The following is a 24504-nucleotide window of genomic DNA, read 5'->3' on the forward strand; positions in this document are numbered from 1 at the left end:
CACCAAGATGAATCCCCACCCCTGGAACACTACAGGACTGGTTCCTCACCTTGCCATCCTCCATGACCAAGATCTCCCACCCCACCAAGATAAATCCCCGCCCCCCAGGAACACTACAGGACTGGTTCCTCACCTTGCCATCCTCCATGACCATGATCTCCCACCCCACCAAGATAAATCCCAACCCCCCAGGAACACTACAGGACTGGTTCCTCACCTTGCCATCCTCCATGACCATGATCTCCCACCCCACCAAGATAAATCCCCGCCCCCCAGGAACACTACAGGACTGGTTCCTCACCTTGCCATCCTCCATGACCATGATCTCCCACCCCACCAAGATAAATCCCCACCCCCCAGGAACACTACAGGACTGGTTCCTCACCTTGCCATCCTCCATGACCATGATCTCCCACCCCACCAAGATAAATCCCCACCCCCCAGGAACACTACAGGACTGGTTCCTCACCTTGCCATCCTCCATGACCATGATCTCCCACCCCACCAAGATAAATCCCCGTCCCCTGGAACACTACAGGACTGGTTCCTCACCTTGCCATCCTCCATGACCATGATCCTGTCACAGCTGAGGACGGTGTTGAGACGGTGTGCTATGATCAGCATGGTGCAGTCGGAGAAAGTCTCCTTGATGGTTGTCTGCACCAGTGTGTCCGTCTCTGTGTCGATGGCTGCAGTCGCCTCGTCCAGCATCAGTATCTGTCGGGCAGTCAAATACTGGCTTCAGTACATTCAAGCAGTTTGCCTTCTTTAGACTTTATAAAATTCTTACTTCAAAAATATTTGTGTGAAAATTTTGGTGGATCGGTGGGTACACAAAAATATTTCTAAAAACACTTTCTTTCCTCTTCAGACAGTTTTCTTTCTGCACTTCCAACATGTCCAACACTCCCCTAGCTCTGTGTCTCCCCTCCACATCCAACACTCCCCTGTCTCTGTGTCTCCCCTCCACATCCAACACATCCCTATCTCTGTGTCTCCCCTCCACATCCAACACTCCCCTGTCTCTGTGTCTCCCCTCCACATCCAACACTCCCCTATCTCTGTGTCTCCCCTCCACATCCAACACTCCCCTGTCTCTGTGTCTCCCCTCCACATCCAACACTCCCCTGTCTCTGTGTCTCCCCTCCACATCCAACACATCCCTATCTCTGTGTCTCCCCTCCACATCCAACACTCCCCTGTCTCTGTGTCTCCCCTCCACATCCAACACTCCCCTGTCTCTGTGTCTCCCCTCCACATCCAACACATCCCTATCTCTGTGTCTCCCCTCCACATCCAACACTCCCCTGTCTCTGTGTCTCCCCCCCACATCCAACACTCCCCTATCTCTGTGGTGTCTCCCCTCCACATCCAACACTCCCCTATCTCTGTGTCTCCCCTCCACATCCAACACTCCCCTATCTCTGTGTCTCCCCTCCACATCCAACACACCCCTATCTCTGTGTCTCCCCCCCACATCCAACACACCCCTATCTCTGTGGTGTCTCCCCCCCACATCCAACACACCCCTATCTCTGTGTCTCCCCCCCACATCCAACACACCCCTATCTCTGTGTCTCCCCCCCACATCCAACACTCCCCTATCTCTGTGTCTCCCCTCCACATCCAACACACCCCTGTCTCTGTGGTGTCTCCCCTCCACATCCAACACACCCCTATCTCTGTGGTGTCTCCCCTCCACATCCAACACTCCCCTATCTCTGTGTCTCCCCTCCACATCCAACACTCCCCTATCTCTGTGTCTCCCCTCCACATCCAACACTCCCCTATCGCTGTGTCTCCCCGCCACATCCAACACACCCCTGTCTCTGTGTCTCCCCCCCACATCCAACACTCCCCTATCTCTGTGTCTCCCCTCCACATCCAACACACCCCTATCTCTGTGTCTCCCCTCCACATCCAACACACCCCTGTCTCTGTGTCTCCCCCCCACATCCAACACTCCCCTATCTCTGTGTCTCCCCTCCACATCCAACACTCCCCTATCTCTGTGTCTCCCCTCCACATCCAACACTCCCCTATCGCTGTGTCTCCCCGCCACATCCAACACACCCCTGTCTCTGTGTCTCCCCCCCACATCCAACACTCCCCTATCTCTGTGTCTCCCCTCCACATCCAACACTCCCCTATCTCTGTGTCTCCCCTCCACATCCAACACACCCCTATCTCTGTGTCTCCCCTCCACATCCAACACTCCCCTATCTCTGTGTCTCCCCTCCACATCCAACACACCCCTATCTCTGTGTCTCCCCCCCACATCCAACACACCCCTATCTCTGTGTCTCCCCGCCACATCCAACACACCCCTATCTCTGTGTCTCCCCCCCACATCCAACACTCCCCTATCTCTGTGTCTCCCCCCCACATCCAACACACCCCTATCTCTGTGTCTCCCCCCCACATCCAACACACCCCTATCTCTGTGTCTCCCCTCCACATCCAACACACCCCTATCTCTGTGGTGTCTCCCCTCCACATCCAACACACCCCTATCTCTGTGTCTCCCCTCCACATCCAACACACCCCTATCTCTGTGGTGTCTCCCCTCCACATCCAACACGCCCCTATCTCTGTGTCTCCCCTCCACATCCAACACACCCCTATCTCTGTGGTGTCTCCCCTCCACATACAACACTCCCCTATCTCTGTGTCTCCCCTCCACATCCAACACTCCCCTATCTCTGTGGTGTCTCCCCTCCACATCCAACACACCCCTATCTCTGTGGTGTCTCCCCTCCACATCCAACACTCCCCTATCTCTGTGTCTCCCCTCCACATCCAACACTCCCCTATCTCTGTGGTGTCTCCCCTCCACATCCAACACACCCCTATCTCTGTGTCTCCCCTCCACATCCAACACACCCCTATCTCTGTGTCTCCCCCCCCCACATCCAACACTCCCCTATCTCTGTGTCTCCCCTCCACATCCAACACACCCCTATCTCTGTGTCTCCCCCCCACATCCAACACACCCCTATCTCTGTGGTGTCTCCCCTCCACATCCAACACACCCCTATCTCTGTGTCTCCCCCCCCCACATCCAACACACCCCTATCTCTGTGTCTCCCCCCCACATCCAACACTCCCCTATCTCTGTGTCTCCCCCCCACATCCAACACTCCCCTATCTCTGTGTCTCCCCTCCACATCCAACACACCCCTATCTCTGTGTCTCCCCCCCCCACATCCAACACACCCCTATCTCTGTGTCTCCCCCCCACATCCAACTCTCCCCTATCTCTGTGTCTCCCCTCCACATCCAACTCTCCCCTATCTCTGTGTCTCCCCTCCACATCCAACACACCCCTGTCTCTGTGTCTCCCCTCCACATCCAACACACCCCTATCTCTGTGTCTCCCCCCCACATCCAACACTCCCCTATCTCTGTGTCTCCCCCCCACATCCAACACTCCCCTATCTCTGTGTCTCCCCCCCACATCCAACACACCCCTATCTCTGTGTCTCCCCCCCACATCCAACACACCCCTATCTCTGTGTCTCCCCCCCACATCCAACACACCCCTATCTCTGTGTCTCCCCTCCACATCCAACACTCCCCTATCTCTGTGGTGTCTCCCCCCCACATCCAACACACCCCTGTCTCTGTGTCTCCCCTCCACATCCAACACTCCCCTATCGCTGTGTCTCCCCTCCACATCCAACACTCCCCTGTCTCTGTGTCTCCCCTCCACATCCAACACTCCCCTATCTCTGTGCCTCCCCCCCACATCCAACACTCCCCTATCTCTGTGTCTCCCCTCCACATCCAACACTCCCCTATCTCTGTGTCTCCCCTCCACATCCAACACACCCCTATCTCTGTGTCTCCCCTCCACATCCAACACACCCCTATCTCTGTGTCTCCCCCCCACATCCAACACACCCCTATCTCTGTGCCTCCCCCCCCCACATCCAACACTCCCCTATCTCTGTGTCTCCCCCCCCACATCCAACACTCCCCTATCTCTGTGGTGTCTCCCCCCCCACATCCAACACACCCCTATCTCTGTGTCTCCCCCCCACATCCAACACACCCCTATCTCTGTGTCTCCCCTCCACATCCAACACTCCCCTATCTCTGTGTCTCCCCCCCCACATCCAACACTCCCCTATCTCTGTGGTGTCTCCCCCCCCACATCCAACACACCCCTATCTCTGTGTCTCCCCCCCACATCCAACACACCCCTATCTCTGTGTCTCCCCCTCCACATCCAACACACCCCTATCTCTGTGTCTCCCCCCCACATCCAACACACCCCTATCTCTGTGTCTCCCCTCCACATCCAACACTCCCCTATCTCTGTGTCTCCCCCCCACATCCAACACACCCCTATCTCTGTGTCTCCCCCCCACATCCAACACACCCCTATCTCTGTGTCTCCCCCCCACATCCAACACACCCCTATCTCTGTGTCTCCCCTCCACATCCAACACACCCCTATCTCTGTGTCTCCCCCCCACATCCAACACACCCCTGTCTCTGTGTCTCCCCCCCACATCCAACACACCCCTGTCTCTGTGTCTCCCCCCCACATCCAACACACCCCTATCTCTGTGGTGTCTCCCCTCCACATCCAACACACCCCTGTCTCTGTGTCTCCCCCCCACATCCAACACACCCCTATCTCTGTGTCTCCCCCCCACATCCAACACACCCCTGTCTCTGTGTCTCCCCCCCACATCCAACACACCCCTATCTCTGTGGTGTCTCCCCCCCACATCCAACACACCCCTATCTCTGTGTCTCCCCTCCACATCCAACACACCCCTGTCTCTGTGTCTCCCCCCCACATCCAACACACCCCTATCTCTGTGGTGTCTCCCCCCCACATCCAACACACCCCTATCTCTGTGTCTCCCCTCCACATCCAACACACCCCTATCTCTGTGGTGTCTCCCCCCCACATCCAACACACCCCTATCTCTGTGTCTCCCCTCCACATCCAACACACCCCTGTCTCTGTGTCTCCCCCCCACATCCAACACACCCCTATCTCTGTGGTGTCTCCCCCCCACATCCAACACACCCCTATCTCTGTGTCTCCCCCCCACATCCAACACACCCCTATCTCTGTGGTGTCTCCCCTCCACATCCAACACACCCCTATCTCTGTGTCTCCCCTCCACATCCAACACACCCCTGTCTCTGTGGTGTCTCTTACCTTGCTGTGTCTCAGCAGCGCACGAGCCAGACAGAGAAGTTGTCTTTCTCCTACTGAGAAGTTTTCTCCATTTTCCACAACCATGGCATCCAGTTTGTCATCCAGGCCAGCTATCTGTATTGTCCAGAGAATAAATACATAACTGACTCATGCATGTGAAACAAACACATCTTCAACATATTTTCCACTATGAAAGATCAGTCTCAATTCTTTAGTGATCCTTGTGTTATGTGTTTTCGAGCCCCTAAGACGTTTTTCACATCCCGATACACTAAAATTAATCCTTAATATCTTTCAGAACATGTATTTCTGTTAACACTAGGATGGTCAAATAACCATGTCTTGTTAATTTCATAGCAATAATGCCTCGCCAAGCAAGCCGATCAGGTGCCATCTTGTTACGAACATTGGATTTTGAGCCCCTCCATTACAGCCAATTGAAAAATAGATGCATAACATTGTCAGCCAATAACTTATTTTACAAAACAGGTATTCACTACCACAAGCGTAATGGTTAGCATCTCTGCTTGAGGTGGTGGGCAGGCTAACGGGTATAACATTGGCGCAGGTTCAATTCCCAACATGGGTAGAATGTTGATGTCCATTTTAGGTGTCCCCCAGCCTACTGAACCGCAAAAGGAACGTCACCATGGATATGAGAAACCTTATTTGTTCAAAGACTGTAAACATAATTTGAAACATATCAAAGATGAAACTTGGCAAAACTGATCATCAAGGTTGAAAGTAAAGTGTCAATTGTTCTTAAATCGAAATACAACACTAGTCTCTGAGAAAATGGCATCACTTGTCAGTATCTTGTGTGTCCGCCATGTGCATTGATGACTGCCATGCAACGTCGATACATGGAATGGATGAAGGCCAAAGGCACTTGAGCCCACACTCTGAGGAATGCCTGACTCAGTTTAGCTGCAGTTGTCGACCTTGGTCGGACGTCATTCAGCCGTCTTTGAATCTTGTCCCACAGGTGCTCAATGGGATTTAAATCGGGACTGAGGGCAGGCCACTGCATGGTTCTGATGCCATTCTGCTGGAATAAGTCTCTTGTTGCTCTCGCAGTGTGGGCATGGGCGTTATCATGCTGAAACTGCGGCAATGTGCCAAATGAGGTATGGCGTGTGGTCTCAAGACTTGATCACTGTACCGAGCTGCTGTGACACCATTGCCTCTCCCTGGACCGATGTTCTGGTAGACCGACCTTCTGTGCAAGACCAATTTCACCCTACACTATGATGCTCGGACCACCCCACGAGTCTCTCTCAACAATACAAGCATTTGAATAACGTTCCCCACAGCGTCGCCAGACTCTCTCTCTGCCATCTGCTGTTGAGATACAGTAACGGCTCTCTTCTGAGAAGAGGACTCTTCTCCACTGCTGGTGGCACCAATGCTGGTGCTGTGTTGCCCACTGAAGACGGTCCCGGCGATGACGTGGTGTCAGAATGAGTCCTCGGTGTGGCCTGTGACAGTGGAGGTGTCTGCTCGTCAAGCGTCGACGCACAGTGTCCGCACTAATGTGTCACTGGGGTGTCCCCATGGTCTTCGAGCAGTTTCAGCAGCAGTAACAAAGCGATCTTGAAGATGCTGTCGCACAATCTGACAATCCTGACGTCGGGTAGTGACCCTTGGTCTTTCACTACGTGGTCGGTCATCTGTAGTGTTGGTGGTCTGGTACCATTGCTGGAGCCTGTATATGGTCCTTACGTGGATTTGAAATGCATTGGCTACTTGCCAGGTGGTTTGTCCAGCTTGCAATCGTCCAAGGGCTTGGTGTCGCTGATTTCTTGTCAATCTTGGCATGTGGTAGCAATTCAATAACGAATTCATGTTATCCGACCTGGGTGGATTTTTATAGGGCAGGAAATGGGGGAACGCATGTGCATTTTGATTTGCATGGAACTCACGTGCATCAGGTTACCATGGCCATTGCCATGATGCATTTGGGTGATTGGTTTTATTGTCATCTGCTTTGTTTTTTATCATCAAATTTCATTTTTCCAGACAAGGTAATGTTAAATATTAGAAACTTTGACAAAAATAACCCAGAAATTCAAATGACAACTTTTCATGCAATGTTACTTGGGGTGACGTTTCTTTTGCTGTTCAGTATATTTAAAGGTATGGTCATAGCTCACCGTGTCTTTTACATGGCACTTCTTAAGGGCATCCCACAGGGAAACCTCCGCATGCTCACTGAACGGGTCCAGATTATATCTGCAAACATAAGATAGCTACACGATAACCCGCGATGAATAATGAATATTTCACGATAAAACATTGCTCTGTCATGACGTCATTCCGAAGATCACGTCATATATTGGACGACGTTATGTTTTGGGGGAATTTGTCTAGTAAGTTGTTCCCCATAGATGTAGCTGGGCTGAGCAGATCAATGCAGCTATAAGTTGTGTGTTAATTGGTCTGAGCACTCACATGTTTAGCTTTTCGATGGAACAAGGCCTTAGCATAGAAACTACACCTCAAAGCTGTCGTGTGTATTCAGTGTGGTGAGACTAAGGGGAGATAACTGGATATGAAGAAAGATAACTGGATATGAAGGTAGATAACTGGATAGGAGGGAGATAACTTGATATGAAGGGAGATAACTGGATATGAAGGTAGATAACTGGATAGGAGGGAGATAACTGGATAGGAATGGAAAATAACTGGATAGGAATGGGAGATAACTGAATTTGAAAGGGAGGTAAGTGGATAGGGATGGGAAATAACTGGATAGGAATGGGAAATAACTGGATAGAAATGGGAGATAACTGGATATGAAGAGGAGGTAACTGGATAGGGATGGGAGATGACTGGATAGGAATGGGAGATAACTGAATTTGAAGGGAGGCAACTGGATAGGAATGGGAGATAACTGTATTTGAAAGGGAGGTAACTGGATAGGAATGGGAGATAACTGGATAGGAATGGGAGATAACTGGATATGAATGGGAGATAACTGGATAGGAATGGGAGATAACTGAATTTGAAAGGGAAGCAACTGGATAGGAATGGGAGATAACTGTATTTGAAAGGGAGGTAACTGGATAGGAATGGGAGATAACTGGATAGGAATGGGAGATAACTGGATAGGAATGGGAGATAACTGGATAGGAATGGGAGATAACTGAATTTGAAAGGGAGGCAACTGTACAGGAATGGAAGATAACTGTATTTGAAAGGGAGGTAACTGGATAGGAATGGGAGATAACTGGATAGGAATGGGAGATAACTGGATAGGAATTGGAGATAACTGAATTTGAAAGGGAGGTAACTGGATAGGGATGGGAGATGACTGGATAGGAATGGGAGATAACTGAATTTGAAAGGGAGGCAACTGGATAGGAATGGGAGATAACTGGATATGAAGAGGAGGTACCTGGAAAGGAAGGAGAGACAGCTGGATAAGAAGGGGAGATAATCACCTGACTGTTCCAACAAAGAGTACAGGGTCCTGTGGGATTATGGCCAGCTTGGACCTCAGATTATAGTGGGACACCTTGCTGATGTCGATGCCATCGATGACAATTGTCCCGGATGCTGCCTCCACAAGACGGAACAACGCCACCCCTAGAGAGGACTTCCCTGAGGAGAAAGCCAGAACATTACAGTATCCTGTTAATACATCAAAACATGTAAAATTATTTAAAAACACTTTGATTTGAGCATACAGACGAACAACATTCTTGTCAAATATTAGCCCTCAAAATAATTGTTTACAAGTTTGTTGCTTTTTGGCTGGGGATTGATCTAAGATTTGAAACTAAGCACCCTTGAAGGTAAAATACCAAAAACACATTACTTTCCAATCTTGGAAATTATTTACTTTCCAAAATTCATATCCTCAAAAATAAATTTATCCATATTACCTACAGGGAAACTTTCAAAACCAAAACAGAAAAAACAGTTTGTGCCAAAATCTTTGGCTTCAACTATTGCCTCTTGGCGTCATCTGGCGTTGATATCTGTGTTGATATATGGACTTTTACAAGCTCAGCTTAAAAAAAACAACAAAACATTACTTGACCTGGGCTTTGGGCTAAATGGTTTAAGTTGCAGACTGCATACGCAAACTTGCATAACCACTTCAACAATGATACAAGTCCAGGTTCTATTCCTGACATGGTTTACCTGAGCCTGATCTTCCTACAATGCCTATCTTTTCCTGAGGCTCCACAGAGAATGTGACACCTTTAAGGGCTAAAGGCATTCCCTCTCGATATCGCATCCGAACTCGGTTGTACACAATCCTGCCATCTGCTGGCCAATCAGCGGGGGGCTCGGTGTCCGACACAGTGATGAGATCTTCTTCTGATGTATCCTGTCAGGAAATTACTTGGTTATCCACCAGAAATAGGGTTGATAGGAGAAAATCAAAATAAGCATTGTTGTTTAAACTGTTGATTGAGCACAAAATAGGTGAGAGTGTTTGGTTGTTTTTTTCAAACAATGACTTTCCAACAGATACTGAAACACTTTAAAAAAGCATATTCAATGTTTTGCAATATTTGGCAAAATGGCAACAAATATCAAATTAAGTTGTGTGTATTTAAGCATGAGATAATTAAACAACAATGTCATCGTTTGGGTTTGAATTTCATTCGATGTGTTCCGTGATGAATTTGACCACCAAAACATCATGTCTGATGCTTGAAAACACATATGCGTTTTCAATATGAGTCAGTCTAGTTTGAGTGAGTGCTACTCCAGTTGAATGACAACGGTGAGTAAATAATGGCGAGTGGACCTTACATGGAAGCAATTGATATGATGTGAAGTATCAGTGAGTGAGTGAGTGAATATGGTTTTACGCCCCTTTTAGCAATATTCCAGCAATATCACGGCGGGGGACACCAGAAATGGGCTTCACACATTGTACCCATGTCGGGAATCGAACCCGGTTCTTCGGCATGACGAGCGAACGTTTTAACCACTGGGCTACCCGACCCCCCCTGTGAAGTATCAGACACCACTGACAAGTGTGACATAATCAATCAAAATAAAGAGCCTGACCACTCAATCCAGTTTTGCTTGCCTTAAAAGACAACAATGCTTGTCTTAGGAGGCAACTAACAGGATCAGGTGGTCAGACTCACTGACTTGGGTGATGCTGTCATCTTATCTCAATTGCGTAGGACCCGTGCAGATTTTCAGCAACCCATGCTTGCTGTTAAAGGCGACTATGCTTTTCGTAAGAGGCGACTAATGGGATGGGGTGGTCAGTCTCGCTGACTTGGTTGAAGCATGTCATCCATCCCACTTGCGTGGATCGATGCTCATGATGTTAATCACTGGATTGTTTGGTCCAGACCCGATTATTTACTGACCGCAATCATATAGCTGGAATATTGCTGAGTGTGGCATTAAACAACAAACAAACAAACATCCTCACGGGGATCCAGAAAGGGATTACAGTTGTGCGTCCCCTTCCCTGTTTCCCCACCGGAATGCACAGTATCATGAGGGTACTACGCAATCTCAATCTCTCCACTCTGATTGGCTTACAAGAGAGTTCTCCAAAGGAGTTTTATGGGTGTCTCCACAGATTGTCAAGCAGAGAGGTATCGGAGTAAACGATCTGATTTCAATGAGGTTTGCGAAATGCGAACAATGGATGCTGAGAATGGATGATGTGTACACACTGGTCCTTTAATTTGAGTAATAAAATGGAGCACTCTCAGAGCAGAGATAAGCCTTCATTAACAAGACTAATCGGGCGGTCATTGATTCCTAATCAATGTCATCTACTAGCTGTAACGAGAGTCCCACCTTGGCATACTCCTGTATTCTCTGTACACTGGTGAAGCGAGATTCTGTCTCTATAGCAAGCCTCACTGTGAACTGGAACAGTCCAGCCATCTGAAAATATAGCAGTGTACAAGGATAATTATAACAATAATAACAATAATAACAACAAAACCATCATCATCATCATCATCATCACCATCACCATCATCATCATCATCATCATCACTTATAGCAGTTCATTATCATCATCAACATAAAAATCATCATCATCATCATCATCATCACCATCATCATCACTTATAGCAGTTCATTATCATCATCAACATAATAATAATCATCATAATCATCATCATCATCATCATCATCATCATCATCATCATCACTTGTATAGCAGTTCTTCCACACAGTGCTGGTGCACTGCTGGTTATCGCTTATCAGCTAGACTGTGAACTGCAATACAAGATGTATGCGTGTGAGAGGTAGAAATATCTGAGGCCCCCCGACCCCAATACACCCTTACCACGGCTGCGCTAACCAGAAATGTTACTGCTAAATTAAGGGAACATAGCTGCAGGTTTTCAGTCCATACTAGAGGTCTATGCATGTACAGATGAGTTAAAAATATCTGACATAGTGCTCCTTGAAAAGAGATAAGGAAGACAACATATGGATGTCAAGTTGACATCCATAAATTGTCTTCCTTTTGTGTATCTCTTCTAAATGCCTTTCACATATCTTGATGTTCTTGAATGAAGCATTAAGACTTGTCAGCTTGGATCTGATTTGGGAGGCTGTTCCGGTCACCTGGAGCTGCATGAGGACAAGCTCAAAGTCCATCTCCCTTAGACTTTGGGATGTTCAAGGACAGGGAGTGAGTTCAGTTTAACACCAGTTTGAGTGAGTGAGTGAGTGAGTGAGTTTGGTTTAACGCCGCTTTTAACAGTATTCCAGTTATATCACAGCGTGTCAGCTTAATGTGGGAGGAAAGCCCCAAGTGATGCAGGTCTCAGACGGTTACCACTTCGGTGAAACCCACGTGCACAGGTATGGTGCTGACAAACCTAGAAACATAATCAGGGCGAACCGGGATTCGAGCCCACAATCATAGGTTTCTGGCGTGCCCAGGGGACGCAACTCTGCACAGCGAATTGTGGCGCCTTAGACGACTGGGCCACCCGTGCCCCCCAACACCAGTTTGAACAGCATTTCAGTTCCATCTCGCAGTGTCAGCTGATACAGGTCTGATGTGGCAGCCCATGTGAAAATTCATATAATTTTTCATTGAATGTCCTTTTTTTAAATCAGCTAGAAACAAATTGCGGCATACATTTCTCTATTTCTTTTCTTTACTTTCTGTCATTTAATGTATTAATTGAAAATATGCACACATGTAAATCTATGGGAGAGGGCATGTTAGGTCACAAACAAACAAACAATCTGTTTCTCATCATCAACCAATACTAAAAGCAGACCCCAAAGCTGCTTTGTATTATATTCCTTTACTTTGCTTCCTGCATTTTCTGCCATCATGAAAACCGGCGATGTTGTTTGTGATACTATAAAATCAGGAAAGATTTTTGGACAGAACTTGAAGGGGCATCCATTTCCATTTAGTATAAATGCGTAGTGATTGGGAAATAAAAAACAATAATTCTTAAAGTGATGAAAACATGTAAACATATCAAAAAGTCAAAATCAAAATAAATCAAAATTCGACAAAAATACCCAATTTTTGTTTTAAGGCGATGAAAACGTGGCCTTTAATTAAAAATATCAAAAATTAAAAAATTAAAAATAAATATAAACACAGACTTTTACAAAAAGTGATGAAAACCTGTGGCCTGACCTGCACAGCAAAGGCAAGAGCGAGTCCAGCGACGGCTGGGGTGATGTTGTCGTAGTTGAAGACAATAATGAGGCCCGTTGTACCGCTGATGCAGACGCACAGGAGATCAAGACGCACAGACAACCAGCGACTCGCTGAGTAGAAGATGAAGAAAGGGACAGAATTGGTATCCAGCAGTTTCTGGAACCTGAAAAGGAAATTGACACAATCATAATAAAATATTGATACTTTGAGTGTTTCACAATTTTCTACAAATCTCATCCAGATCAAGGTTTAACACCAAGAGAAATTATCAGCTTCACAACCTGAGGAGAGCTGAGATGGGGCTTAACGTCGCGTTCAGGATTATTGCACTTTTGCATGTGCATCCATAGCTGTGTCTGTCTGTCTGTCTGTCTGTCTGTGTCTGTGTGTCTGTGTGTGTGTCTGTGTGTGTGTGTGTGTGTGTGTGTGTGTGTGTGTGTGTGTGTGTGTGTGTGTGTGTGTGTGTTTGTACTAGTCCAGACTAATGCCAGTTTCACAGCACTAGCCCACTGATATACCATGCAGCAGTTGAACATGAATACCTCACTCAGACACAGTATACTGACTCCGAGCCAGGCAGTTCTTGATTAAGACCCTTAATGCCGAGTGCCAGACAGGGTAACGTCTTTCGATGGACACCACAATGTATTCTTTAAAGACATCATTCCTAAGCGTGACTATCAGGAACTTATTCTAAATGGTCCCAGGATTCACTCAGGTCTTTGGACTCTGAATTCAAGCACGTTTTAAGCACGTTTCAAAGAAGAACATTTGTTTTGAAGGACCACTTATATTCATCCAAACATACATCTGAATGAACAATAGCTCCAAGCAGGTTATGTTTAGCACATTAAACTGAGTTTTAGCAATATAATCATAACACAAAATACTGAAGCTAACTTTCGGCCCTGATTCGGTCATGATATAACATTCTGGTTGATATAACATTCTGGTTAATAAAACATTCTGTCATGATATAACATTCTGGTTGATATAACTTTCTGGTTGATATAACATTCTGGTTGATATAATATTCTGGTTGATAAAACATTCTGTCATGATATAACATTCTGGTTGATATAATATGCTGGTTGATATAACATTCATGATAACATTCTGGTTGATATAAGATTTTGTCATGATATAACATTCTGGTTGATATAACATTCTGTCATGATATAACATTCTATCATGATATAACATTCTGGTTGATATAACATTCTGGTTAATAAAACATTCTGTCATGATATAACATTCTGTTTGATATAAATTCTGTCATATAACATTCTGGTTGATATAACATTCTGTCATGATATACCATTCTGGTCGATATAATATTCTGGTTGATATAACATTATGTCATGATATAACATTTTGTCATGATATAACATTCTGTCATGATATAACATTCCGTCATGATATAATATTCTGTCATGATAAAACATTCTGGTTGATATAACATTTTGTCATGATATAACATTATGTCATGATATAACATTTTGTCATGATATAACATTCTGTCATGATATAACATTCTGGTAGATATAACATTCTGGTTGATATAACATTCTGGTTGAAATAACATACTTGACCTAGTTACGTATTCAGGGAGAATGAGAGTGAGTAAGTATTGTATTGGTCTTGGCGCGTTGAGTGAACGCATTAACCACAATGCTACCCGACCGCCCTATGGAGAACGAGAGTCAAATGCAGCTCACTATAAAGTCTAAACCAAAACTATATGCAGTAATAAATACGATGCGCAATCTCACAACACCAGCAATGAACTGGAGACAGTCTTTCTTTTGTACACAATGCATTGAAACTCAATCAATTTTCAGCGGCAATTTCGTCACATCTAGACCAATTTGATTTACTTTTCCAGCACTTCGATGGTAAAACAGCAGTTATCTCATCCAGATCAAGGTTTAACACCAAGAGAAATTATCAGCTTCACAACCTGAGGAGAGGTGAGATGGGGCTTAACATCGCGTTCAGGATTATTGCACTTTTGCATGTGCATCCATTAGCTGTGTCTGTTTTGTGTGTGTGTGTGTGTGTGTGTGTGTGTGTGTGTGTGTGTGTGTCTGTTTGTACTAGTCCCGACTAATGCCAGTTTTACAGTACTAGCCCACTTACATACCATGCAGCAGATTAACATGAATAACTCACTCAGACACAGTATACTGACTCCGAGCCAGTTAAGCTTTTTTCATCGGACATGATCAACTTCAGGCATTTTCAACCCTGGTCCATTATTATAACAGTGCCCTTTAGTCTAAAACAAGGAATTACGAACTTACGTTGCCACGAATTCCTCCATCTTGCCGTATGCATGTATGGTGGTGATGCCCTGGACGGAGGCGGTGATGTGGCTGACCAGCGGAGACTTTGTCACAGCATCCAGACGCTTCAAGTTGCGTGCACAGCGAACAAACATCACGAAGAGACACGCAAACAACGCGACGAGCGGTATCATGGCAACCAGAAACCAGGCCGACATGTAGCAGATCATCAGGAGCGAGAAGAAAACCTGCAGTACGTTGGTGATGAACACTTCAGCCTGCATGGGGAGCCGGATGTCCACTGTAACATGTCAAGGTAATAATGTCAGCAAGTTGGCACTCAATTTGGCATAAGAGCCGACTAATAACAGTGCATGGCCGTAAATAATGACTTCGTAACCCTTCCAACAAAATAGCACTGTGACCTTATTATTTGTTTGTTTGTTGTTAAATGCCGCACTCAGCAATATTCCACCTATATGGCTGCGGTCTGTAAATAATCGAATCTGGACCAGACAATCCAGTGATTGATATCACGAGCATCGATCCACGCAACCCTGCGACCCTGACCACCCGATCCCGTTAGTTGCCTCTTACGACAAGCAGTCGCCTTTCACAGCAAGCATAGGTTGCTGAAGACATACCATGGTATTCCAACCCAGATCTTTAGGGGTGGTAAGTAAATTTATTTTGCTTAATTTAGTTTATTTCAGCAAAATTTCTGCAGCCTTTAAATAATACAATCTGGAGTAAAAAAGTCGTCGATATTATGAGCATCAACTTTTTATGTGTCTATCTTGTTTGGCAAGTCATTCAACTGCTGTTTGATACAGACACATTTCTGAAAACATTTACAGACACCGTTTCTTAGACAGGGACAGTTCATTTAACAGAGTAAGTGAGTGAGTATGGTTTTATGCCCCTTTTAGCAATATTCCAGCAATATCACGGCGGGGGACACCAGAAATGGGCTTCACACAATGTACCCATGTCGGGAATCGAACCTGGGTCTTCGGCGTGAGGAGCGAACGCTTTAACCACTAGGCTACCCGACCACCCCTCATTTAACAGAATACATACCTCACAGACAGTACTGAGTGAGTGAGTGAGTGAGTTGGGTTTAACGCCGCTTTTGACAGCGTGTCACGGCGTGTCAGCTTAATGTGGGAGGAAAACCCGAAGTGATGCAGGTCTCGGACGTTTACCACTTCGGTGAAACCCACGAGCACGGGTATGGTGCTGACAAACCTAGAAACATAATCGGGGCGAACCGGGATTCGAACCCACAATCATAGGTTTCTGGCGTGCCCAAGGGACGCGACTCTGCACAGCGAATCCCGGCGCCTTAGACGACTGGGCCACCCGTGCCCCCCACAGACAGTACTGGGTCAAAAGCACTGACACCTTGAAAAAACCTATTTCAATCAAACTGGAAACAAGGTACGATCACTTGAACAGCACCAGTTTTTAAGAATGTTATCCCCCTTACATGTAAAATCACACGGTATGATTAGTGATCATTTTGGCCCACATGACCTGTAGACTTAATGAAATCAGGAAAAACCCTTGAAGATTATCATGAAATATGAATAATATTAAAGTGTTCATGTGACAGAGAACAATGTTCTTTCTTTCCAACACTTCATGTTCTGGTCAGCACAAATTAAATAGTTTGTTTGTTTGTTGTTTAACGCCGCACTTAGCAATATTCCAGCTATATGACGGCGTTTTGCAAATAATCAAGTCTGGTCAAGACAATCCAGTGATTGACATCATGAGCATCACTTGGGATACGATGACATGCATCAACCAAGTCAGCAAGTCTGACCCCCCGATCCATTAGTCACCTCTTACCACAAGCATAGTTGCTTTTTTACGAATTAAATAGTAGGGCTGTTACGACTTACTCGCGTATTCGGTGAATCGACCATATCAATTCATGAATTGAATTCGTTAATCATAGTGACTAGAATTGAATATTTATGAATATGCAGTCATGTGCATTCACATACCCTGACCCTTAAAATATCAATAAGAACATATTATATGCATAGATTTCTTCAAAGACAACACTCTTTTATATTTAATTTGGCTTATTGTGGTCACTGGTCATTGTAGCATTTGAGCAGATACTAGTACCTGGATAAGTGCAGTATTTAAATGTATAATAAATTATTAATTAAAAAACGATGTTAAATAATTCACTCAATATCATAAATAATACATCAACTCTTGACTTGTTATTGTATTCGTGAATAAATATTCGTATTCGTATTCCTATATTCATGATATGATTCGTATTCGCCTCATAGTGTATTCGTTGCGGCCCTATTAAATAGTACATCAAAGGGTGTCGATGAGGTTATCAGTCTGAGCAAGCTGATATTTTAAGTGAGTGAGTGAGTGAGTGAGTGAGTTGGGTTTAACGCGCTTTTAACATTATTCCAGTTATATCACGGCATGTCAGCTTAATGTGGGAGGAAAGCCCGAAGAAATGCAGGTCTAAGACGTTTACCACTACAGGGAAACCCACAAGCACGTGTATGGTGCTGACAAACCTAGAAACATAATTGGGGCAAACCAGGATTCGAACCCACAATCATAGTTTCTGGTGTGCTCAAGGGACGCAACCCCGCACAGCGAATCGCGGCGCCTTAGACGACTGGGCCCCCCGTGCCCCCTGATATTTTAAAGAGATTGAGGCAAAGACAGTACAAACATATGGTCAACATCTCATCACAGACTTGCTCCTAGCTAGGATTTCTCCTGAAGCTAATTAATTCGAACCCAGGATTAAAGGATCTTGGCATGTCCAAAGGATACAACTCTTATGAGATAATTGCTCCACCTTAGACAAGTGGAGCAGGCAAGTCCCTTGAATGTTAAGGGTTCAATAGATAGTGAGTGAGTTGGTTTAACGCCGCTTTTAACAGTATTCCAGTTATATCACGGCGTGTCAGCTTAATGTGGGAGTAAAGACAGAAGTGATGCAGGTCTCAGACGTTTACCACTTCGGTGAAACCCACGAGCACGGGTATTGTGCTGACAAACCTAGAAACATAATCAGGGCGAACCGGGATTTCGAACCAACAATCATCGGTTTCTGGCGTGTTCAAGGGACGCAACTCTGCACAGCAAATCGCGGCGCCTTAGACGACTGGGCCACCCGTGCCCCCTTCAATAGATAGATATCTAAATAAGTCAACTCGACAACTTCCCCCTCACCTTCGTCCATGTCGGCTGAGAACCTGTTGATGATCCGCCCCGTGGGAGTCGTGTCAAAGAACTCCATCGGGCTGGCTAATATGTTCTTGAACGCGCGGTCATGGAGTCCGCTGGAAGCCTTCAGGGTGGCCTGCAAACATCAGCGCAGCAAATTGTTACCGTAAACGACGTAATAAGCACCCCGCTTTAATACTGTCAATCTTGAAATTAACGTGAGCGTGAATTAAATGTGAAAAAAGCGAGTGGTCTTTGCTCACATTTTTAAACATCGCATTTATATCAACAATAAGACATTTGGGATAGCAGAAATACCAACTCAGACATACGCTGACGTATTCCACACCCCTGTTTATTGAGCAGCACTTGTATATAAAGTATATAAAAAATGTCATTCAAACACTAATTACATCCTGTGAATTGTCACTGCTGGAGTCAAGACAAGAGTTCTACTCACTTATGTCATCACTGATCACACCTGCAAGTCTAGACAGATGCCACCCTTTGTTCTTAGCGACTGTGTCAAAGGCCGACACAAGCCAGCGCGCATGTATTGCTTTTGCGGAAGTACTTTACTCAGCGCAAATAAGCGGTGCTATTTGGTGCGTGATTGGATTAATGTAAGGTTAGATTAAGGTGAGGATTCTAAACCTGACTGAGGACATCTTTAGATAGAAATCCACTGATGCTTGAGAGGAGGGGGTGTCGCATTCATATTGAGTCGCATTTTTGACTAGGGTCCAGTGGTCGCATTCTTTTGGAGACGCATTAATTTCACGATTTACAGTAAGCGCCCATGGTGATATTTGCTAATATATTGGCTAGTGAACAATCCCAATTAACACCTCTTCCGATTGATCAATGTACACAAGACTTAATTATTCATGTATAAAACGCACTCGTGTGTTATATGTGCCCTTAATTAAGGGCAATTAAATTTTGGAAAAATATTTCTGTCGTGTATAATACGCACAGACTTCTTTTGTATCATTTCAGGTACACAAACGTAGAAATTTACGATCTTTTAACTGGGTTTTTTTCACCAAAATTATATATTCTAATAAGAGCCCCCTATTTCTAATTTTGAGAGCGCCCTGGGCGCTTATTACGTCGAATACGGTATAAGTCACAGACAGCAAATATTCCAGCTAAGACACACAGGACACGGGACAGGTTGTACTGCACAGTTCACTGTTACCTTCATGAAGACAAAGGCCCGGCAGAAGGTGAGCACCAGCATCATGACCACAAACATTCCATAGATGAGGGTGTAGGTGTTCCGCATCGGGTGATCGCTGATGTTCCCATTGTTGCTGGACATGGTCGCATTGTTGATGGTGATCATTGTGTTATTCTGTAACATGGACAGTTCAGTTGGTTATCGCTCTGACAAAACAGGTGTCAAAGTGTTGATGGTGATCATTGTGTTATTCTGTAACATGGACAGTTCAGTTGGTTATCGCTCTGACAAAACAGGTGTCATAGTGTTGATGGTGACCATTGTGTTATTCTGTAACATGGACAGTTCAGTTGGTTATCGCTCTGACAAAAACAGGTGTCATAGTGTTGATGGTGACCATTGTGTTATTCTGCAACATGGACAGTTGGTTATCGCGCTGACAAAATAGGTGTCATAGTGTTGATGGTGACCATTGTGTTATTCTGCAACATGGACAGTTGGTTATCGCTCTGACAAAACAGGTGTCATAGTGTTGATGGTGACCATTGTGTTATTCTGCAACATGGACAGTTGGTTATCGCGCTGACAAAATAGGTGTCATAGTGTTGATGGTGACCATTGTGTTATTCTGCAACATGGACAGTTGGTTATCGCGCTGACAAAATAGGTGTCATAGTGTTGATGGTGATCATTGTGTTATTCTGTAACATGGACAGTTCAGTTGGTTATCGCTCTGACAAAACAGGTGTCATAGTGTTGATGGTGACCATTGTGTTATTCTGTAACATGGACAGTTTAGTTGGTTATCGCTCTGACAAAACAGGTGTCATAGTGTTGATGGTGACCATTGTGTTATTCTGTAACATGGACAGTTGGTTATCGCGCTGACAAAATAGGTGTCATAGTGTTGATGGTGACCATTGTGTTATTCTGCAACATGGACAGTTGGTTATCGCTCTGACAAAACAGGTGTCATAGTGTTGATGGTGACCATTGTGTTATTCTGCAACATGGACAGTTGGTTATCGCGCTGACAAAATAGGTGTCATAGTGTTGATGGTGACCATTGTGTTATTCTGCAACATGGACAGTTGGTTATCGCGCTGACAAAATAGGTGTCATAGTGTTGATGGTGATCATTGTGTTATTCTGTAACATGGACAGTTCAGTTGGTTATCGCTCTGACAAAACAGGTGTCATAGTGTTGATGGTGACCATTGTGTTATTCTGTAACATGGACAGTTTAGTTGGTTATCGCTCTGACAAAACAGGTGTCATAGTGTTGATGGTGACCATTGTGTTATTCTGTAACATGGACAGTTGGTTTTCGCTCTGACAAAATAGGTGTCATAGTGTTGATGGTGACCATTGTGTTATTCTGCAACATGGACAGTTGGTTATCGCTCTGACAAAATAGGTGTCATAGTGTTGATGGTGACCATTGTGTTATTCTGTAACATGGACAGTTCAGTTGGTTATTGCTCTGACAAAATAGGTGTCATAGTGTTGATGGTGACCACTGTGTTATTCTGTAACATGGACAGTTCAGTTGGTTATCGCTCTGACAAAACAGGTGTCAAAGTGTTGATGGTGACCATTGTGTAATTCTGTAACATGGACAGTTCAGTTGGTTATTGCTCTGACAAAATAGGTGTCATAGTGTTGATGGTGACCACTGTGTTATTCTGTAACATGGACAGTTCAGTTGGTTATCGCTCTGACAAAACAGGTGTCAAAGTGTTGATGGTGACCATTGTGTAATTCTGTAACATGGACAGTTCAGTTGGTTATCGCTCTGACAAAATTGGTGTCATAGTGTTTCACAACAGTTACCGCCAACCTTCAACTACACCACGGAGGCAGTCTCTGGGGAGATGCTCTATCCACTAGACCACGGAGGCAGTCTCCGGGCAGATGCTCTATCCACTACACCACGAAGGCAGTCTCTGGGCAGACGCTCTATCCACTACACCACGGAGGCAGTCTCCAGGCAGACGCTCTATCCACTTCACCACGGAGGCAGTCTCCGGGCAGACGCTCTATCCACTACACCATGGAGGCAGTCTCTGGGCAGACGCTCTATCCACTTCACCACGGAGGCAGTCTCCGGGCAGATGCTCTATCCACTACACCACGGAGGCAGTCTCCAGGCAGATGCTCTATCCACTACACCACGGAGGCAGTCTCCGGGCAGACACTCTATCCACTACACCACGGAGGCAGTCTCCGGGCAGATGCTCTATCCACTACACCACGGAGGCAGTCTCCGGGCAGATGCTCTACCCACTACACCACGGAGGCAGTCTCTGGGCAGACGCTCTATCCACTACACCACGAAAGGCAGTCTCCGGGCAGATGCTCTATCCACTACACCACGGAGGCAGTCTCCAGGCAGACGCTCTATCCACTTCACCACGGAGGCAGTCTCCGGGCAGATGCTCTATCCACTACACCACGGAGGATAGTGTGATGCAGTCAGGGAATCGATTCAGAGGCCTTCAGCTCTCTGGGGAGATGCTCTATCCACTAGACCAAGGAGGCAGTCTCCGGGCAGACGCTCTATCCACTACACCACGGAGGCAGTCTCCAGGCAGATGCTCTATCCACTACACCACGGAGGCAGTCTCCGGGTAGACACTCTATCCACTACACCACGGAGGCAGTCTCCGGGCAGATGCTCTATCCACTACACCACGGAGGCAGTCTCCGGGCAGATGCTCTATCCACTACACCACGGAGGCAGTCTCTGGGCAGACGCTCTATCCACTACACCACGAAAGGCAGTCTCCGGGCAGATGCTCTATCCACTACACCACGGAGGCAGTCTCCAGGCAGACGCTCTATCCACTTCACCACGGAGGCAGTCTCCGGGCAGATGCTCTATCCACTACACCACGGAGGATAGTGTGATGCAGTCAGGGAATCGATTCAGAGGCCTTCAGCTCTCTGGGGAGATGCTCTATCCACTAGACCAAGGAGGCAGTCTCCGGGCAGACGCTCTATCCACTACACCACGGAGGCAGTCTCCAGGCAGATGCTCTATCCACTACACCACGGAGGCAGTCTCCGGGTAGACACTCTATCCACTACACCACGGAGGCAGTCTCCGGGCAGATGCTCTATCCACTACACCACGGAGGCAGTCTCCGGGCAGATGCTCTATCCACTACACCACTGAGGCAGTCTCTGGGCAGACGCTCTATCCACTACACCACGAAAGGCAGTCTCCGGGCAGATGCTCTATCCACTACACCACGGAGGCAGTCTCTGGGTAGACGCTCTATCCACTACAGCACGGAGGCAGTCTCCAGGCAGACGCTCTATCCACTACACCACGGAGGCAGTCTCCGGGCAGACGCTCTATCCACTACACCACGGAGGCAGTCTCTGGGCAGACGCTCTATCCACTACACCACGGAGGCAGTCTCTGGGCAGACGCTCTACCCACTACACCACGGAGGCAGTCTCTGGGTAGACGCTCTATCCACTACACCATGGAGGCAGTCTCCAGGCAGACGCTCTATCCACTTCACCACGGAGGCAGTCTCCGGGCAGATGCTCTATCCACTACACCACGGAGGCAGTCTCCGGGCAGATGCTCTATCCACTACACCACGGAGGCAGTCTCCGGGCAGATGCTCTACCCACTACACCACGGAGGCAGTCTCTGGGCAGACGCTCTATCCACTACACCACGAAAGGCAGTCTCCGGGCAGATGCTCTATCCACTACACCACGGAGGCAGTCTCCAGGCAGACGCTCTATCCACTTCACCACGGAGGCAGTCTCCGGGCAGATGCTCTATCCACTACACCACGGAGGATAGTGTGATGCAGTCAGGGAATCGATTCAGAGGCCTTCAGCTCTCTGGGGAGATGCTCTATCCACTAGACCAAGGAGGCAGTCTCCGGGCAGACGCTCTATCTACTACACCACGGAGGCAGTCTCCAGGCAGATGCTCTATCCACTACACCACGGAGGCAGTCTCCGGGTAGACACTCTATCCACTACACCACGGAGGCAGTCTCCGGGCAGATGCTCTATCTACTACACCACGGAGGCAGTCTCCGGGCAGATGCTCTATCCACTACACCACTGAGGCAGTCTCTGGGCAGACGCTCTATCCACTACACCACGAAAGGCAGTCTCCGGGCAGATGCTCTATCCACTACACCACTGAGGCAGTCTCTGGGTAGATGCTCTACCCACTACACCATAGAGGCAGATTCCGTGCAGATGCTCTACCCACTACACCACGAAGGAAGTCTCTGGGTAGACATTCTACCCACTACACCACGAAGGCAGTCTCCGGGCAGACGTCTATCCACTACACTACGGAGGCAGCCTCCGGGCAGATGCTCTATCCACTACACCATGGAGGCAGTCTCTGGGCAGATGCTCTATCCACTACACCACGGAGGCAGTCTCCAGGCAGACATTCTACCCACTACACCACGGAGGCAGTCTCGAGGGTAGACACTCTATCCACTACACCACAGAGGCAGTCTCCGGGCAGATGCTCTATCCACTACACCATAGAGGCAGTCCCCGGGTAGATGCTCTATCCACTACACCACGGAGGCAGTCTCTGGGTAGACGCTCTATCCACTACACCACGGAGGCAGTCTCCGGGCAGATGCTCTATCCACTACACCACGGAGGCAGTCTCTGGGTAGATGCTCTACCCACTACACCATAGAGGCAGACTCCAGGCAGATGCTCTACCCACTACACCACGAAGGCAGTCTCTGGGTAGACATTCTACCCACTACACCACGGAGGCAGTCTCCAGGCAGACGCTCTATCCACTTCACCACGGAGGCAGTCTCCGGGTAGACGCTCTATCCACTACACTACGGAGGCAGCCTCCAGGCAGATGCTCTATCCACTACACCATGGAGGCAGTCTCTGGGCAGATGCTCTATCCACTACACCACGGAGGCAGTCTCCAGGCAGACATTCTACCCACTACACCACGGAGGCAGTCTCGAGGGTAGAC

At 46.9% G+C, this 24504-nt stretch overlaps 1 protein-coding gene across 5 annotated transcripts in view; it reads right to left on the bottom strand.

Moving 5' to 3' along the window:
- Positions 1-24504, bottom strand: part of LOC124116167 (ATP-binding cassette sub-family C member 5-like) — a 127833-nt gene that overhangs the window by 8388 nt on the left and 94941 nt on the right. For all 5 annotated transcript variants that reach the window (XM_048391477.1, XM_048391475.1, XM_048391476.1 and 2 more), the window contains 10 exons: positions 19524-19679; positions 18329-18458; positions 15122-15404; positions 12795-12981; positions 10970-11059; positions 9332-9521; positions 8626-8785; positions 7336-7414; positions 5183-5296; positions 553-717 (listed from right to left, as the gene is read on the bottom strand). In XM_048391477.1, coding sequence (XP_048247434.1) covers positions 553-717; positions 5183-5296; positions 7336-7414; positions 8626-8785; positions 9332-9521; positions 10970-11059; positions 12795-12981; positions 15122-15404; positions 18329-18458; positions 19524-19679 — 1554 coding nt within the window. The remainder of the gene's footprint in view (positions 1-552; positions 718-5182; positions 5297-7335; positions 7415-8625; positions 8786-9331; positions 9522-10969; positions 11060-12794; positions 12982-15121; positions 15405-18328; positions 18459-19523; positions 19680-24504) is intronic.

The sequence above is a fragment of the Haliotis rufescens genome, unplaced genomic scaffold (assembly GCF_023055435.1).
Source record: "Haliotis rufescens isolate VD_foot unplaced genomic scaffold, xgHalRufe1.0.p SCAF_9, whole genome shotgun sequence".
Taxonomy (NCBI): Eukaryota; Metazoa; Mollusca; class Gastropoda; order Lepetellida; family Haliotidae; genus Haliotis; species Haliotis rufescens.